At 41.2% G+C, this 19241-nt stretch overlaps 1 protein-coding gene across 3 annotated transcripts; it reads right to left on the reverse strand.

The window, feature by feature from the left end:
• Positions 1 to 596: 596 nt before the first annotated feature.
• TCP11L2 (t-complex 11 like 2) lies at positions 597 to 18205 on the reverse strand. Of its 3 annotated transcripts, none has more exons than XM_068400801.1 (11): positions 18019 to 18205; positions 15154 to 15283; positions 13000 to 13169; positions 10809 to 10941; positions 9680 to 9800; positions 8725 to 8945; positions 7630 to 7766; positions 6490 to 6677; positions 4906 to 5087; positions 3967 to 4139; positions 597 to 3394 (listed from the first exon to the last, which is right to left on the reverse strand). In XM_068400801.1, exons 3-11 carry the CDS (start codon positions 13133 to 13135, stop codon positions 3150 to 3152), a joined length of 1536 nt encoding a protein of 511 aa, XP_068256902.1. In that variant the 5' UTR covers positions 13136 to 13169; positions 15154 to 15283; positions 18019 to 18205; the 3' UTR covers positions 597 to 3149. The 3 variants fall into 3 exon arrangements, with proteins under 3 accessions (XP_068256902.1, XP_068256899.1, XP_068256900.1); XM_068400798.1 differs by having other exon boundaries at positions 10809 to 10944; XM_068400799.1 differs by having other exon boundaries at positions 10809 to 10944; positions 18127 to 18198.
• Between the last annotated feature and the right edge of the window lie 1036 nt (positions 18206 to 19241).

The raw sequence follows: 19241 nt of genomic DNA on the forward strand, positions 1-19241 counted from the left end.
GCTGGATATCTGCTCCACCATGGACCTCCATGGGCTGCAGGGGCACAGCCTGCCTCACCAGAGTCTTCACTGCAGGCTGAAGGGGAATCTCTGCTCTGGTGCCTGGAGCACCTCCTCCCCCTCCTTCACTGACCTTGGTGTCTGCAGAGGTGTTGCTCTCACATAGTCTCCCCTCTTTGGCTGCTGTTGTCCAGCAGTTTTTTCCCGTTCTTAAGTATGTTATCACAGAGGCATTACCACTGTCGCTGATGGGCTCAGCCTTGGCCAGCAGCAGGTCCATCTTGGAGCCAGCTGGCATTGGCTCTATTGGATATGGGGGAAGCTTCTAGCAGCTTCTCACACAAGCCACCCCTGTAGCCCTCCCCGCTACCAAAACCTTGCCACGCAAAAGCCAATATAAATCTGACTCCTTGGAGGAAGGTTAAGCAAGTGACTGTTCTGTTGTGCAGCTGGATTAAAGTCACTACACTCCAGCTGCAACTGAGAAGTTACAGAAAAAGAGTCACAACGTATTATTAGCGCAGTCATTTATCTTCAGCATTTAATAATCCATTACATTTAAGAAACAATTTGCATAAATGAGTTTTCACCACCAATGGTATCACAAACAAAATTTAATGCACACAAAACCTCAAATATTTATATTTCAACAAAGAAAGCTGCTACAGAATGGCATCTTGTTTCACAAGGACAACTTCAGAGTAGAGGCAAGCGCGTTTCAGCCACGGTAGCATAAGCAGCATGCAGCGCATGACATTAAACAGATGAAATGTCCATGTTTGAAACATTAAATAAAAATTAAGATACATTAAACAATCACTTGAAACACAGGCCATGCTATAAAATGCCCTTTGCAAGTCACCTTAGTCACCAAAAAACTCCATTGAAGCCTCAATTTTTGAGTATTTACTGGTAAAAACTAGTATGACAGTTTCCCCAGTACATTAAAGATCTATAGTGTGATATTTATTTTTACAATAGAATGGATATAAAGTATTATGATAAAAAGTTCATAATCATGTTATAAATCATCTTCAAATGTTCATAAAATCCTCTTTTGGCTAAAGCTCAGAACAATTCAGGTATTTCTAAAGATGTAGCAAATCACTATGATTTAATTCCTCGCAATTGCTTTTGAAATGCATTCTTCTCATGATGATTTTAGATAGCACATCAAAATTTCATATTCATCTGAGCAAGCCTGTTTTACCTAGTGGCACAATGACTATATTCTAAGAGTTCCTTTGTCTTAGGTTTTTCAGGCTTCACGAAACAGTTCCCTTTAAAATATGTATTCATCTTTATTTTGTGCAATGTTTTTACAAAGGATAGAGCAGAAGAACACGAAAGACATTTCTTTTCTAAAAAGGCATTTTGAAGAAAGTTTTTCTTATCATGTACATGTGGCCAAAATCCTGCAACACTGAGGAACAACTGACTAAAAGTCATTTCCCTTACTAAAGAGTACACAGTTCTGTAAAAATGGACTACAAAACCACAGTGCTAATAATGCCCAGTTTTTAAGACCTTTATGATAGGCATAGTAATGTACATACACAATTTGTGTGACACATTAAGCTTTTACGGGCAATTTTTTTGTCTCTTCATAAAAAATAGATTGTAATATAAAATATTAAAAACAAGCTATATAACTTGTACCACATGGAGTTTCTACATATATGACATTTTAAAAGAACTATTATATGGTAATATATTAAAAGATCATTTTCAAGTAAATTATGATTCAATTTCATAGACAAGAACATGTCTACAATACGTATTCCAGCAGTATCTATTCCCAGTAATCTGAAATATGCAAAACAAAGCCTGTGTAAACTTACAGAAGTTTACTTCCACATTTCTCAATTTCAAGCCTATTAATTTTCTGTATGCAAGATTCCTGGTGCCTTAAATGGGAACTAAGTATTGGGGCCTATTCCAAATGAATTTGAAGAAAACTGCAGTATTTCTCACAGACTTTGTGAAATTGAATTCAATCACATTTTCAAGAATGACTAATCATTTGGGTTCTGGCTTTCAGACCCAAGAATACATTTTGAAAAGCTTATCACAGAATCACAGAACATTAGGGATTGGAAGGGACCTCAAAAGATCATCTAGTCCAATCCCCCTGCCGGAGCAGGATTGCCTAGACCGTATCACACAGGAACACGTCCAGGCGGGTTTTGAATGTTTCCAGAGAAGGAGACTCTTATACCTTCATCCAACAGAATATAAGAGGGAAGTTGCTCTGTGGTACTCTGTAAGGTCACTCACTCTCAAGTGCTTTTGGGAGTAAAGGTCAGAAAGACCTAACTTAAAAATACTTACTACCCATTAAGATCAAACATCAGTACATTAGAGATCAGATTTAAGATCTGTATGACCTCCACTGGATAAACAAAAAGCTTAAAAACAGTATATACAGAAATTTACTCCCTCCCCAACATCATATTTCTCAGGTGTTTATCATTAATCTCAGTTACAGTTGAGAAGTTCTGAATGATTCCTACTTTAAGTGGTGAATGCTGCTTCTGTAACTGCTATATTCCAAACAGCTTATAATACTGGCATTCCTTAATGTAACAGGCTAAGTTCTGGTTCCAGTAATTGCAGGAGTACCAGAACTTGGCCTAGTATGAACCTGGTTTTGGTTACAGAAGCGGTTATGTTATACTTTTTTTGCTTCAAACTCTTTTCAGAAACATGTTTTATTAGATGTTGCTCTCAAAAATACAAATGTAAGCACAGTATATTTTATCTACAATTGTTTTGTCATTTCATATTTGCATTGCTATATGTAAATATATTTAAGTTGAAAAATAACATTATGTTTTAATGGTGGCAAAACAGTAAGTATTTTGCCAGCTCTTTCCCACTGCAAATCGTAATAAATGTTTGCCTTGAAAAATAATAATTCACTGGCTATTACAAGTGACATAATCCATTAAACAAATTTAGTCTATTAAAAAATATATGCCCTTGAAATTAATTTCTTTCCAGTGAATTTCAGAAACTATCTGCATACATTTTACAAGATCTCTCTCATTAATACTCACTGAAGTGGGCTGTTCTTAGTGGGGAAGTCAGATCACAGTCTTGGAAAGTAAAAAAAGGGGTATAGTAATAGGTCTTTTTTTTTTTTTTTTTCAATTGGTAGGTGTTTCTGTTTCTGCTTTCCCCGTTGGTGCCTCAGGAAAAAGTAGTTTTCTAAGTATGTTTGCATAGAATGGTCCATACACTTGTTTATTAAAGTTGACAATGCTCGCATACTGAGATCCAACAAACTCCATCTCCGTCTGAATCACAGAAAGGCCTCCTGGCATAGCAGGCATACACTTCTGAAAACTCGGAAGAGCAAGCAAGCTTCTCATGAAGAACTGGATGCGTTTGTCTGAAATGGAATATAAAGTATGCTCAGAACAAACGTAAACCCAAAATGAAGTCATACTCGCTTTGCAAGCACCCTGCACATCAGCACCGCAAAAAAATCTAACAATGTAGGTAACAACTCTTCCCAAGCCTGTGTTGCAGTGGGAAACAATACTGAAAGCTTCTTAAAGGTGGGTCCTGCAAGGTGGACACAGCATAAACCTGCTGCAACAAGTTACGTTACCTAATATGAAGCAGACTCAAAGAAAAAAAATCACTAGGTTTAAACCCAGTACTGACAGAAGGGAGACTGAGCAGCACTCATTTTTCTAAATTCTTTTCCAAAATACTAGCATGTCTAGGCTTGTTTGTACAGACACTTAAAATTATTTCTAGCTGCAACTAACCATGCTCTGCAGCATACCAAGAACACCATCTACAGGTAAACAACATTTCCTTACTCTTAGTTGACTCAGTATTTTACTGCAGGAAGAAAATGCTTTTAAAAAATTATTAGACAGCTGATTAAGCTTGCTGGGAGTAAGTTTATATACGGAGACATACAATAAGACAACTATGTATTATCTTACTAACCAATCAAGGAACTGACGGGATTATTCTCCTCAACAATATGAGCGATTTGACCCATTAAATTACTCTGCATTTCTGCATTAAGAGTGGGAAGACCTCTTTCAGTTAGAGACCTGTTCACTTTGCTGCAAATCTGGACACCAATAGCATTCAGAGCCTCCTTCAAATCAAAAGTTCTGGAAGAAAGAAATAGAAAAAGCATTAACTTCTGCTGTTTCTGTAGCACAGGGTTGTAAGGTGACCTCACTTGTCTCCTTTCCCTTTTATTTTCAACCTGCTCTCTGCAATGAGAGAATTTAGAAAAGTTATCTTTTGCTTTTGCAGATTTATGTACATCTACAAATACAGGACAAATCTCCATGTGGAAGATAAAATAAGGACCTAATTGTGATTCAAAGGGCAAAAATCATTTCAAGCGTGCAGCAGTGACACCAGTTCGTTTTGCCCTTATGCTTAGGTGTTTTCCTGGGCCACATGCATAGCATTGCACGAGAAAAAGCAAAGCGGAAAACTATTTTATGAGACACTCTTTCAGATCACATCAGACTTGCTTGTAGTGCAAGTGGCAGCAGAAAGACAGCCAAATAGCTTAAACTACCTAAAAGAAGTCTGAAGCAACTGGCAAGACAGTTTGGTGAATGTATCGCTACAGTCTCCTCTGTATTAGGAGCGTATGAATGAGCTTTAGTACTAGGCTCCGAATTCTGTAGACTAACATCAAGATTAAGATTTCATTAAAATATAAATTTGAAAACATGTGCCTAACATACCGTGGAGTGATATTGTAAAAGGAATATAGATACAGATTATTAAAATTTGGTATCTTCCTATTATTAACAAGCACTGGCTATGACATATGAGTTGTTTCCAAGGGTTTTCACATCCACCTGGTATTTCCTGTTAAAAAAAAAAATACGAAGAGTGATAAAAACAAGGCCTTACTTCTTGTTCATGCCTTCAAGAAGAGGAACAGAGATCCTTTTCAGTTGGTCAGCAAAATCAGGCACATCTACAATTGCTGCACCCACCATATTGTTTGTTATGAGACAAACACAAGCTATGATTTTTAATTGATTGAGCTTTTCTCTCAACTCCTGAAGACGAACTTCATCTGTTATTAGAGTCTAGAATTGAAACAATAATACTAATTTAGGAATATGGAGGAAGAGAGGCAGGGAAAAGGACAGATATAGGATGTAGTCATGAAGCATTAATATTTTAAATCACAAATACGCAAAGTCAAATGAGACAGCAGCTGAAATACTCTGAATATGTAGTATTGCACAAAGTAACCTTATGTATGAGTACCAGAAGAAAGCCTGTGGCGGGAAGAAAGGTAATGTCCTCAGTGCAGAGGACACTGAGGACATTGCATCTTATTCCTCATCACGGCTGACAGAAATCTGCGACCAACAATTCAGCCCATAATGTGGACTGCACAGGGGATCCATAGGACATTGTAGTGATCAAGGTTACAGACAGAATAGTCTTCTGGATTCAGCTGTGCTTTGAAAAATGCCAGAATCTAACCGATGGACAGTGATGAACAACTGCACATGACAACCACCAGTTCAACCACCAGAGCAGGTTCTGCAAGTGATACATAACCTGCTACAGGCAAAATGCCAGTTCATCATACCAAGAATGTAAGTAATTCCCACAGCAAGATGTAGCTAGAGTGACTTTTTTTTTAGGTTAGAAAAAATCCATCCTAACCAAATCCCTCCACTGAGAATCACAGCGGCATTAACATTCAACTGTTTGGTAGTAATTTCATAGCATGACAAACTAGATCCACCAGAGGATACCTGTGTGTAGCTCTTATTCAAAACTGTTCAAAGGAAGGTAAGAATAAGGTGTTCTCCCCTCTGTCCACTGACCAAGAGCACTAAGAGCATCCCCATGTATTTAGCAAATTCGCTGCCAGGCCACCCTAAGTATAACTAAGGCGCTCACTGCAGATGCTAATTTTAGGCCTACCTGATGGCCAATTTCAAATTGGCTTTACAGAAAGTTGCAGAAGTCAGTAATCAGGAGTTGGAGGGGAAAAGTGAACACTGATTCTTGAAGCAATAGTTTATATACACTGAGAAAGGGTGAATATCTACTTTAGAGGGCTTCAAGTTTTTACTGATTCTGTTCTAAAGCAAGAGTGATCCCACCAATTCCTGCTGCTGTTAGGAAAAGAGGATGCTGTAAGTCAGTTCTCTCAAAAGATATAGAAAGCCAAGTGCTGTCAGTGCAAGGCCCAGCCTTTGACCATGGCCAAGACTGCTCTTCGGGTGGAGCTGGTGAGCTATGATTGGATAGAGGGAAAACAACCTTTACATTGCTCTTTTTTAGTTGTTGACTTGCCCATCTCATATTTCAGAAACTAGACTAGCATATACTCTCCAAATTCACTATTCAAAAATTTAAGAAGTGCAAGAGAATACTTCACCTATTGTCATCAATAGCCAAATTATTATACTACACCAGATTTCTAGCTATATGAAAACACTGAAGACGCCAAAATACACTCCTTACCTCTGGAAGTGTTTTGCGATAATCCCATTGTAACAGTTTCAAGTAGCCGTTGTTTAGCACCAGTGTAGGACTAATAATTGGTTTAGAACTACTATCAGCACCAGGGGATGATGAAGATTCATCAGAGACAGATGACAATTCATCTTCTATCGATTCCTTTATCCATTCTGTTGTGAGATCCAGAGCACCTAAGCATTGCAAATCAGCACATATTTACTGCATGTTTTCATCAAAATAAGCAGTAGCTTGAGGACAAGAGTTGTATACATCAACAAGAGTACTGAGCTTCTGAAGACTAAACAAATTGTTAGACTTCAGCCAAAACTTTTGGGTTTAAAAAAAAAAAAAGCCTCAAAGTCTGAGTTCCCAAAGCATTTTTTTCCCTTTTCAGGGAGGCTACTTACTAGTTGGGGCATGGGACTGGAGAGTAGAGGTGAGGGGAGATAAACTGTATTAACAGCAAATGAAATGCTTTTAAAGAGTTATTTCTCAGGCTGCACACATAAACACGGCAGGCCATATCAGTGGCTCAGGGTTTCCCTTTTGAAAGCTGCTGCTCCAGATGTTAGTAAGTTTACTTCTTCTTGGAAAATGTATTTTACTGAAGACTGTTTAGCTATATTACACAAAACCTGTAGTACTGGATCAAGTCAACTTCGCATCACCTAAGAAGTTTTCCTCAGAATCCTGCCTTTTGTTTATTAAAAAAAATTGATCCTGTCCCTTCCAGCTTTGAGGCACACCATCTGGTTTTACATGTTTACTTCAGACTAACAACAGATTTGCTGCATACAAAAGAGATATCAAGTCTCATCTTTCAGTACACAGGACTTCTGCCTCCAGCCAGTAAGAGCTTTTTGTTTTTTTGTTTGTTTGTTTGTTTGTTTTTCAGATACCAACCAATTTAGCAAATACAAATTTGTCTGAAAGCACCCCACATTGCAGATAAACATACTTTATAGGAAGTTAAGCAATTGCCCATTGGTAGCTTGCTTGTCAAAGAATTTTTGCATTAGTTAGATCCAGACACGAAATTGAACTTTTCCTCCGGTTAACTACAATTGACAGATTTTCATAGCATGTCTTTAAATACTCCTCTTTTTAAAGAAAGGTTTCAATTAAATATAGTGTGATACCTACTTGGTGTTTCTTCAAGAATTTCCTGGAATTTTGTTCTTTCATAGTCCACCAAATTACGCTGAAGGTATGGCCTAAGGTTTTGAATTGTGTAATTAGCCATATCCACTTTCATCAGGTCCAACACACGGAATATTTGTCTGAAAGGAAGAGTTTAAAATCTGACAGTTACAATAGTCTACTGGTTTTAACCAGCACATGAGGTACACCTACATTAGCACTTCAATTTTGATTCTAGGAGAAGTAAACTCCTTCATCGGTATTTCAGCGTAACAGATATGTTACCTATCTTCCAGGATACTTGAAGGAGTATTGTGTATAAGGCTTGGCGTAAGTTACAGAGAACGGGACAAATACGTATCATCACTAAATGCTACAACCCTGTAAGAGAAAGGGAAGGGCTTTCAAGAACTATATCAATTGGTACATTTCAGCCCAAACGAACAGATTTTAACTTTTTAGTCACTAATAGCACCAAGAGAAACAATCCTTCTGATCCAGTTGCTTTGGTCCCTTTATATGATCCAAGTTGCAATAAAACAGTGGAGCAATAACTACCATTTACTCTTAATATTTCAGTGTACCTAAGGAGCCGTAAACTGTTTTCTGCCCTTTTATGCAAGTTTTTTACTGAAGTTCAAGTAATAAGATATTTACTAAAGAGATTTTAAATCCACAGTTTGGCTTCCTAGAGGAAGCATGCAATGAACAGTTCAAGAAGGAACAGTAGAAATATGCTGCTTAAATTTTGTAAGGATGAACAGGGCTGAAAAAGCAGTCTCTGAAACACAGATTATTGCAAGAGTGCTTTTTTCGTTGTTTAGTAGCCTAGATATTCAGAGCTGGTAGTGTTTGACCTAGGCATTCTACCCATTTCATTACAAAGTAAGATACACATAATATTCTGGTCACTGTGTCATAGCTCCTCCCCTTTAATGCTTCTGTATAAAAATAAGTTTTCCTACACTTTGAAAACAGGCATTATGTAAACGGACATAATTTAAGATTTCTTTTTAAGACTTTACCCCCCTCTTCCACTGCCCAGTACTCTTTCAGAGAAGAGGTTTTTCCTCTAAAATAACCCACCCAAATACCAACCTCAGTAATTCTACGATATTGTCAGTTGCTTTTAACTGTTTGATATCGTTGTCTCTTATTGGAGCACACAACTTTGCCATAGTGTTGATGATATAGTTAGCTAGCCCATGAATATCAACAGCATTATGTTCTGCCTGCTGTCTTATAAGATCTGTATCTAAAACTTCACAAATTTGATTTTGAATTCTGTTTGCTCCAGGAGTCAGGAAGGAAAGAAGAATCTAAAGTAGGGAAAAAAAAAAAGAAAAAAAAAAAGGAAAAGCTTATAAATAAATACTAAACCACTTAGTAAACATGCTGAAGTAAGATTTTAATATTAATGTCCAGTGTATTTAGCTGACCGACTATAACAAGACACATTAAGGCTGAACATTATCTAAGGTAGCAAGAAAAAAAGGACTGTCAAAATGATCACAGTACAGTTCTGCAAAAGTGCTCAAAGCCAGTGAACCAGAAAGCATGTCAACAATGAAACTCTTTCAAAAACTGTGAGGCTGCCCTGTAAAACAAACATTTACTAACTTAGAATTTTGAAAGACTTAGTATTGTGCCTGAATTGAAGGTCTGTATGCTCTCTTGTGCAATGATCATAAACAATAAAGTCTATTTGGGCAGGTGCAGTTACATTTATACTGCTGTTCATTCCTTAAGCTCACAGTATGTTGCTGGAAAGAGGCTAGCGGAGATGTGAAGCTTCAAGAAAAGAGCTGACTTGCAACTAATCATTACGCAAGGAAAGCTGAGTGGACAAGTCACTGTGTGTTCATGGCCATATTCATGGTTAACATAAATATACTATCAATATTTGCAGTTCTGAATAAACATGGTTTCATCTTAAAAGAAAGAACTTGAAGGTATTGGCTTGACTGAGTTAGCGGACCCTTCAGTGAAGTAAGAGACTCTCAGACCTAAGCTGACAAAACAATACTGGAGGGCAGGCGGGGAGGAACATTACCTCCTTAATTTCCTCAAAGAGCTTGATAGCGTGTTCATATTCTGGAGGATCTTCATTCAGTTCCGATTCCAAATGATCCCAAAATGCCTTGTGTACAATTTGTTTCACTGTGCCTGCAAAGCTGTGGAATAAGTCAATTAGATACAGAAGAGACTCCCAACTAGCTTTCACCCTGGGTAAAAGTGTTTTAGATTAGCCTAATCACTTGTTGGGAAACACACAATACCTCACCAACTATTGTGCCCCACACCCATAACCTTCTTGGGGTGTGGATCATCAGCACCCAAAACGTGGTCTAGACTGACAAGTCTTTCCTAAAACACCTGTATTTTATAAAGTGGTGCTGGCAATTCAGATGTAGACAAAGAGATATTACCTTTCATTTTTCCTTTTCAAATCTGTATTCATTGCCCTGGTACGTTATGTACTAAGCTTTCCCAAAAACTATTCTCTGTCATATAACCACTTATCAGTTAAGGGACTTGTGCAATTAAAAACCTGTTTGTTTTTTACATAATTTTTCTCAAAGACAAGACCTGGGTCATTGTTAAGTTAGACATGTCTGTAAGCAACAACATTTTAGTTACCTACACTAGGGAAGTTACTTCTCACTTCCTCTGCATTTCCAGGTATTTTTGCAACTCTTCTGAGGCTAATATTAGAGCTATGTTCATGATAAACTCTATCTTCTTATGACTATGGCACCAATGAGCTACTACATACAACTGCATAGAAGGCCACCATTTCATCTTTTCCACAGGGCTTGGAACTGCACAGAACAGACAGATACTCATCTTCACTACAGTCATTCATATTGCATTAGCCTTTTATGTTCCACATGACATTTAAGACAGAGCAATATGCTCCAAGACAGTGTATCAGCTCAGCTGGTCTGCAACACTTGTTCTAAGCCAGATAGCTTTGACAGTGACTCCCGGAGGTGCAGGATAAAAATCTGTAGCCTTCTAAGATGTTTTGGTTTGGGGTTTTTTGGGGTTTTTTTTTTTGGGTGTTGTTGTTGTTGTTGTTTGGGTTTGTTTTGGTTTTTCTTTTTCTTCATTTGCTGCTCCATTCATTTCTCCTCTCTTCCCAACCCCAGTGCTGCTTTTTGCAAAACTCAGGCTCTTACCTGTTCTGTGGGAAGTCTTCATGTTTTATGCAAAAATTTGCATTAACAGCAATTTCATGAGCTAGAGTCAAGTCTGTCAAATTTCTTGCAGCTGCCATCAGTTCATCAAATGTAACAATCTTGGGAGGGCTTGCTGCTGGAACAAACAAGATCAATTCAAGCCAAATATGTATAGCTGATTGATAAGTACAATTGAAAATATTAAAATTTAGAAACTTTACTGCTTACTAATTGGACTCTAGTACTCTAGAAGAAACAACCTATGATTACCAGGTCTTTGTATCTTCTTAAAACACTAACTCAGGAAACTCCCAGCTTATCAGGGGTGTGTGTGGAGGTAATACCACACAAGCTGCACAACATTTTGAAGAGCAATTTCATATTTCTGCATCTTAACTAAGATATCTTTTTTCCTTTAAAACAAGATCTTGCATTCCACAGATTTCCTATTGACTGTTCTGTAAAATCCACCAGACCAAAAGCACGGGCAATAACAGATACCAGATATCCATTACAATTCTGAGCACATAATGGCTATATTGTGGTTTTATCGCCTGTAAAGAGGGTTCTGAAGTTACTGACTTGAGAACCCCCCATTTATGTTCCATAGCAGATGCACTGTAAGTTACACTCCCTTTTTACAAAAAAGTATTAATGACATAACAGAAACTCTACATTGGAAAGCAGGAGTAAATTTCCAAAGTTTCTAAACCCCCAAATTCTGTCATTTCATTTAGTATTTGAAATTAAGCCTTTGAAGACTGGTAATAAAGACAAAGAGCCAGCTGCCAATTGCAGCTACACTAACAAGATTGTTTTAATGTAGACTTCACTTACACAGATGCTGAAAAGTATGCATGGTCTGAGAATGCTTACAGACATGAACATGAAGTACATTTTAACCAAGGTTTTATCTATCATTACTCAAAATACCTTCCTTGTGCAAATGTGTGTTTTCTGTTTGATCCTAACATTGAAAGAAAAAATGTGAATTCAAGATTAATTTCATGTAACTTCATGTAATATTATAAATCTGTAAGTTACTGTCCTGGTTTGGCCTAAACCAGGCCGATCTTCCTTTCAGTGATTTTTGCTTTCAGCTAAGTCTCCTCTAAGTAACTGCACTTTCTGAAACTAACTGCATGTTTGCAGACAGTGTCTGCCTCCAGGACTGATAACGCCCAAAGTTTGTAGTTATCGCTGAGGCACCAGTAGGGATGTTGTGCAGTAAGGCTCTTGCTGTACTTATTCTTAGAGAAACCAAGGTCACTGCTGAATTCCTCACTGCTTACAAGTGAAGAGCCGAAGGGGGGTTGCAGCTGCAGCGGGGAGCAGACAGGGCAGGTGACCCAAAATTGACCAACGAGGGTATTCCATCCCACACACGTCATTCTCGGTATAAAGTGGGGGGATCACGAGGGTCTCGCTCTCTTTCTGCTATGGCCGGTGTCCAAGGAGGACTCCATCTGTTTTCCTGCTGCCCCCGATCCCGATCCGTGCATCCCTGAATCCAGCTCTCAGCTGTCGCTAGGCCCAGCCTGGGCCTTCCCGGAGCCTGCCCTGCAGTGCCGGTGGTGACGTGGCTGACTTCAGGGGAGCTCAGTCTTGGTTTTGTATATATATTTGTATATATTTGATTATCTCTATTATTATTATTATACTCTTTTTCATTATTATAGTTTATTAAAACTGTTTTAACTTTCCAACCCGGAAGTCTCTCTCCCTTTTCCCTTTCCCTTTCCCTTTGGGGGGAGGGGGGGGGATAACAGAGGGCATCTGCCACAGGTTTAATAGTTGGCCCAGCTTTAAACCATGACAGTTACAGATTTTATTTTTAAGTGTATGGAGCCAGAAGAAACCCACCCTTTGCACAAAGCCATATCTGGTTGAGTGTGAGACTGCTACCAATGTCAAGATTAGCTCAAGATTAGGATGTCCACAATGGCACACTTTTCTTACACTTTCTGAAGGGAAGGAGTACACAGGGAGACCCCCACGGATACAGCTGCTGGTGGTGGTCGACACACAAGGAGATGCGCTGCTTCATAGCAGAGAGAAAGCCATGCCTTTCTCTTAATACTCCTAAACAGAGATTCAGAATCCCAGGTTCTACCCATGACAGCAAAGAGAAACGAGATAAGTTAGCCTTATCTGTCTATGCACAATGGAGGTAAGGTTGAAACAGGCTTACACGCTGGGGAACTGGGTTTGCTTGAAGAATCACTGTTAAAGCTCTGTCTTGAATATTCGGAGTCGCTAGAAGAAGCTGTGCTTTCAGAGAGGCGGGAAGAATCTGAATCACTGTTCTGGTCATCATTGAGAGGCATTCTGATTCACTTTAGCTGCTACAGTAAACAAGACCTAGACAGACAAATACACTTCCCATAAAACCAGCACTTACTTTTTTTGTTTGTTTCTCTAAAGTCAGATACTGATCGTTATATTGTGAATGAAGAACAAGTAGTTGCCTTTCTTAAAAAGGTGTTACAGAAAGGATCTGGCTTGACATGCATAATCAGACAGTTATTAACAAACTACACCTGTTCTGCAAGAAAGTTTTGTACCTTCTGCCGTTTCATACCTTAATGGTTATGTTAGAGACAGTCTGTAAATTGGTTATATTTAAAATACAAAAGACTAGCCACAGTAACCCCTGAAGTTGCTTGTTGTCCAAATTTTGGAAGTTCTCAATGTCCATAAAGACATCTCATGATGTTACCATCCCCCACCTGACTTCACCAACAAATGATGTTTAGCAATTAGCTTCCTTCCACAAACAGACTGCACTGAATGTAACAACTCTGAAGCAAACATAGAAGTTGCTGAGGGAGAATAGGCAAATAATTCAGAATACTACATTTCTGACAGGGTGTAGCTGGAAGTCTGGCCTGCTGCTCTAGGTGGGTCTTTACTCAGAATCAGATCAACAATGGCATAGACCCAAAAAATACTCCTCCTAGGGGTAAGGGTGGATGGGTTTTCTGTTTTAAGTCAAATGGTAACTAAGCCTCTAACATTACATTCAGCATACATGACAAGTAACACTGAACTGTCGTGCTTCATAGTGCTTCTGTCTACATAAAGAAACTGCCTCCCAGGCAGATAATCTGCAACTGTGAAGAATTTGGACAGCTGCATAGTGCGATAGAGATGATTAATAGTTGTATGACAGGAAGTGAAAAATATGTTCCTAATCATATTAAAATGAGAAACTGGAAGTCAGCCATAATTACTACCAAAGGAATTTGGCCCAGATACCAAAAGCAGCTGTCCATCTTTGATTATGGCCATGAAGCATTCTGTAGTAGACTTTACGAAGAGACACAGCCAACAATGCTTTCCCTCAGCAAATTTAAGTAATACTACTTCATTTATGATTAAATTGCATCAACTTCAGCAGGCAAGGAATATCGCACTTTGCAACTGTTGAACTTGGAAAAAGCCACTTTTGGCAGCAAAAGGATGATCTCTGTGTGTACGTATGTGAATCAACGTATGGTGGGGTCAAGAGCTAGACAGAAGGGAGTAAGAATAAAGATTTCTTTACGCTGGCACCTAGTTACAGCTTAGAGCATTTTATTTTTTGGGTACCAGGTCATCCTGAATAGGCCTTTATAACCTAATGAAGTATTACACTGATGAGTACTCCCCTGTTAATGGAGATGATTAACATTTGTTAAGTGTATGTTTACTCCTCCTCCTCTCTCAAGAGGAAAGAGGATGCATTTGAGTGCCTTATTTATGTAATGTTTTATGCTGGTTTTTGTGAAAAGAATTCATCATATCAGCAAGAACACAACTGACAGTTTATTACCTTACTAGAGAAGCCCATAAGAGAGACTTTTGATCAGGATATAGAGGTCATGGGCTCAAGACTCACAGCATTAGTTGTGATTCTTAACATCATAATTTTATAATTTCTAACAAGCAACTGAAAACAAGCAGATATTTAAAATAGCATTGACTAAACACGACAGAGTTGCAAGAGAACCTAGAAAACCAAAAGGCTGAGATATTATTGACTTGGAAATTGTATGTTTCAGTTACAATTAGAAATGAGTCACTAGTTAATGTTACACAAGAGACTAAAACTATTTCTTCAATTAAGATCAGTGTTACAGATCTCAAAGCTAGAGCTGACTAGAACTAGTTGTGACGAGTAACCTAGCTGTAGAACGCACTCCAGGTTCTTGATGTGGAACCGCTCACTTAAATACAGTAACCCTACAGAGCCTGCAAAGCTTGTATTACCCTCCCAATATTGTTTCTGGACCAGCATCAGAACACTGTATTGCCAGCCTCTAACCACATATAAACCCCCTTTATTTATATAGAAATAACTAACCTCCAAAACGTTAACGTTGCATGTGGTCCATCGAAAGATTGATTAACGTTGCTAGCAGTGTACTGGCCCAAAGAGTCTTGGAAATCACTTGCCCAGTATGAGCACTTCAAGATGTGTCTATTGCTTCAGTCTAGGTGTTAAGAACATGGAAGAAGTTAAATGACCATTAAAAAACCCAAAATTCTCACACAATTTACACATCATCATTTCAAGAACTTCCTCTTAACTATCAGTATGATAATTCTAATAAATATTCAAATTTGTAAATATTCAGATTTGCAAGGTGCTCCTGACAGAAGTACAACACCAACCGCAGAGGCAAGTCAGCATTGCCATTTTCTACCCCAGTCTTGATTCCCAAGAAGACTAAATCATTAAGGTAGAAATCAAAATTCTGTATGCATTGTGTCTTTACATACTAGTCCCAGCAAAGGATCTTTTGGCAATGAATATGTGCATTTCAAAGAGGCCTATGACATATTTTGATGTACTGAGACCATACCTGTTCCTGTAATACATGCGCACATACAGATAGCAGAGTTGTCAGAAGAGTGCTTCAGAAGGCTTAATTTAAATAGGAAGTTTCAACAATGCAACAGGAGATGACACACTGAAAAAACACTGCAATCTTTGCCACAGTAAATATATTTCCTAGCAGGATGCCTCAAACAGAACGGTAAGGAAGAATGGGTGTATCTGCAGATTCAGAACATTATTGCTAAATTTTAAGTGTAAAAGATTAAACAAGGCAGCAAGCACATCAAAGTAAACATACATGAATACACAAGCAGAATCCGGATGGCCATCTACAGTTTTTAAAGAGGCTGCCTGACAGCTAAAAACCTTAAAGAAATTCATTTAAGCATATCAAAGGGAAGTACAAACCAAAAAAGGCTTTCCTAATTAGTTACAACAATAGGCAACTGAGTTACTTAGTCCTCTCTTCATGGCATCCACTGGAAGAGCTGCTTTTCCTTATGCTTTTGCAGGCGGCATAGAGCTTCTCATAAATTACTACAGGCCAAGTTCACATTTAATTTTAAGTTTAGATTAATATAATTCCCAAGTAATACTTCAGAAAGCCCTATAGCCTTCCTTTGTAACTCATCATCTTGAACAGACAATACCATCTTCTTTTTGAGGTGTTCATTAGGTATTACATATTAGGCTGTTGTTTTAATACACAGCTTAATATCCTACCTTAGTATCCTACCTATTCTATTAAAGGGTCAGCCTGTGGTTACAACATGCTTTACTCTTCCTGCATTAGAAACAACTGATGTTTACTTTTATATTAGGTTGGATACCTTCACAGTGGGCTTCATTACACTGTTCGCTTTCTTTCGATCAGTACTACTTTGCAGTTCTTTTAAGGATAAACTCTAAATGGGAGACCAAGATGAAAATATCTTCTAAATGTACAAAACCCCAAGTTTCCAGTTAATTTAATTTAACAAGGAAGAACTAAATTATCACGGTTTCTGCTGCTATTTAGACAGATTAGGATTATTCTTTTTAGTAAAGATGCAATGAATACAACTCTGTAGGTGCCTAAAGGCATCTTGCTCTTATACAGTCACCGCATCAGCCAACTCGATCATTCACTTAGAACCAATCAAGACTGCAAGATCACATTAGTTTTAGAGAACACAAACACTTTTTATTCCTGAAGGCTTCCTTTAGAAGTTATTTTATGAAGCACACTGGAAGAAAAAAAAAAAAAGACAGTTTGGAAAGTGCTTTTTTCCTTCAGATACAATCTTCAAGAAAAGTTTCTCCACAGCTCTGCTTTGTTCAAATAAGACCCTCCATCCACACACACTTTTTAAGTGCCCTATCCAGTTTTAGCACTATAAATGTCTTAACTTTGTTTATTCTCCTGGGCTTATGTCCTTACTATCTTCAAGCTGGCACCGACTGAATCTCCTTTGGGCTCGAGTCTCCCTTTCACCGACTCCACCTTTGCCAGCACTCACGGCACCGAGGCAGGGAAGAGCCTTACGAGTTACGGCATTTCCTCACGCCTCTTTTTTTGACATCTTACAGCCGACATTCCTCTCCTTTAGCCTTCCAGCTCCGCAGCTCTTCCCTTTATACACGGCCTTCCCTTGCCGAAGGCTCACAAATCTCTCAGCAAGAGAGACGAGTGCGTGTCCCCCGAGGCCTGTGCGGGGGACAGTCCCGGGACCTGCCCTCACCTCAGACACTGAGGCAACGCGGCCCCCCCAGGGCCGTGACGAGGGGCCACCCGCTCCTGAGGGGGGACCGGGGACGCCCCTCCCGCCCCGCGGCTCCCCTCAGCGGGGCGCGGGGGGAGCGGCACGGCCGCCGGCGGCTCCTCCTCTTCCTCCATCTGTTTCGCTGCCTGTCTTCTCCCCCGGCCCCATGTTTTTAACGGTTACCAGAGGCAGGAGTTTGGCACCCACCGACCAAAACAAACAGCGTTTCCAGGGACAGGCCCGGGGGGGGGGGAGGACGGGAGGAGGAGAAGAGAAGGGGGAACCCTCTCTCTGCCAGCCCCGGGGAAGGCGAGCCCGGCTGCCCGCCTCCAAGTGTCCCGGCCCCGCATGCCCTGGGGTGCCCTTGCTCTGCGCCGCTGGACCGGGGCTGCAAGGGGGGAACCCCTGCGGCTGCGCCCGTCGGGACGGATGGTCCCGTCGGACAGCGGACATTAAGAGACGGACACAGCCCAGCAGAGACGGGGCCAGCGGCGCACTACAGACCCACGGCAGGGGCTGCGAAACCCACCTGCTGCAGCGGGACCCCCGCCAGGGCAGCGGAGCGGAGCGCCAGCCCGCCGCCTCCCAGCCACCCCCATCGCACGGGAGGGCAACAGCCCCCGGGCCAGCTCTGACCCGGACTCACCCCGCAGCTCATCGCCCGTACGTGCCCGGACACCCAGGCGTGTGCCGTACTGCATCGCCGTCGGACGGCTCGGCCGCAGCCCTGTCCCCGCTCGTCCCGATCACTCACCGCGGCCCGGCAGCAGCTCGTCCTCCTGCGCGGTGCCCGCTGGGACTTTAAACAGCCCCCCGGGGTTTAGGGACCTAGCCCGGACTATTAGTGTCTTCCTTGGGCGCGTCCACCTCCGCTGGTGACGGGGGGGGGGGGGGGGGGGGGGGGGGTAACCTTCTCCTGCCTGTCAACGGCGAGTTAGCCCAAGGGACTTGAGTCAGTCTGCGCCAATCCCCGCCGAAAGTGTTCACGTCTCCTCATTTTTCCCGGGCACGAGCGCTAAGCCAGGAGAAACCTGAGGTGACAGGGAAGACGTTTCCGCGGACTCCCCCGCAGCTGAATGGGCCCTGCCCGCAGGGGGAAGGCCGGGGGAAGGGCTGGGTGGTGTTTACGGAAGAGCCGCGTCGATCCGGACTGACCCCGCCCCTTCCCTAGCGCGGGGCGGGGCCTCCGCCTTAGCCCCGCCCCGGAGCCGCCGCCGGGGGTGGGGCGGGGAGGGAGCAAAGCGCCCCTTCTCGTCGGGAACCGCGGCAGCGTGTTTGCTTGTCTCTGTGCACTGCGCTGCCAAGGACGCTTTAAATATGCCCCCACGAGCTTTCCTGCCCTGGTTTCCTCAGTCTCCCGACGGGAGGGTGAGGCGCCCCAACCATCCACCATCTTAGCCCCCCACTGCCGCCCCAGCCGTCGTAGCCTCAGGGGAACCACTCAGGACTGTGCCGAGTTTAGTCACCTGCCTCACTCGTGGCTGCGGTGTTATGAGGCCTCCTGAGCACCCACTGAGGAACGCAGCACGAAGCAGTATGGCACTATTATTATAAATGCTTGTTGCTGTATTGACCTCATCCACCGAGCAGCTTCACGCACCCACAGGGCCAGCAGTACCTGTCAGGGTCATCACCTCTTCCTGTCACAGGAGCTACCTATGTGCCACCATTGCCTCACCTACCAGGAAGCACAGAGGGCAAAACACTGGCAGTCATCTCTGAGGCAGGAGCTAGCTAAATGAAGCCTTGCTCATCATGAAGACACAGAGCTCCCCTTCCTGCAAATAATTAGGTCATCTTTAGCATGCGTGATAGACTAGGTGGGATACATGTTGTATTCGCATAGACCAAAGCCCACTGTAGGTCCTA

Source organism: Nyctibius grandis, chromosome 5 (genome assembly GCF_013368605.1).
Source record: "Nyctibius grandis isolate bNycGra1 chromosome 5, bNycGra1.pri, whole genome shotgun sequence".
NCBI classification, from domain to species: domain Eukaryota; kingdom Metazoa; phylum Chordata; class Aves; order Nyctibiiformes; family Nyctibiidae; genus Nyctibius; species Nyctibius grandis.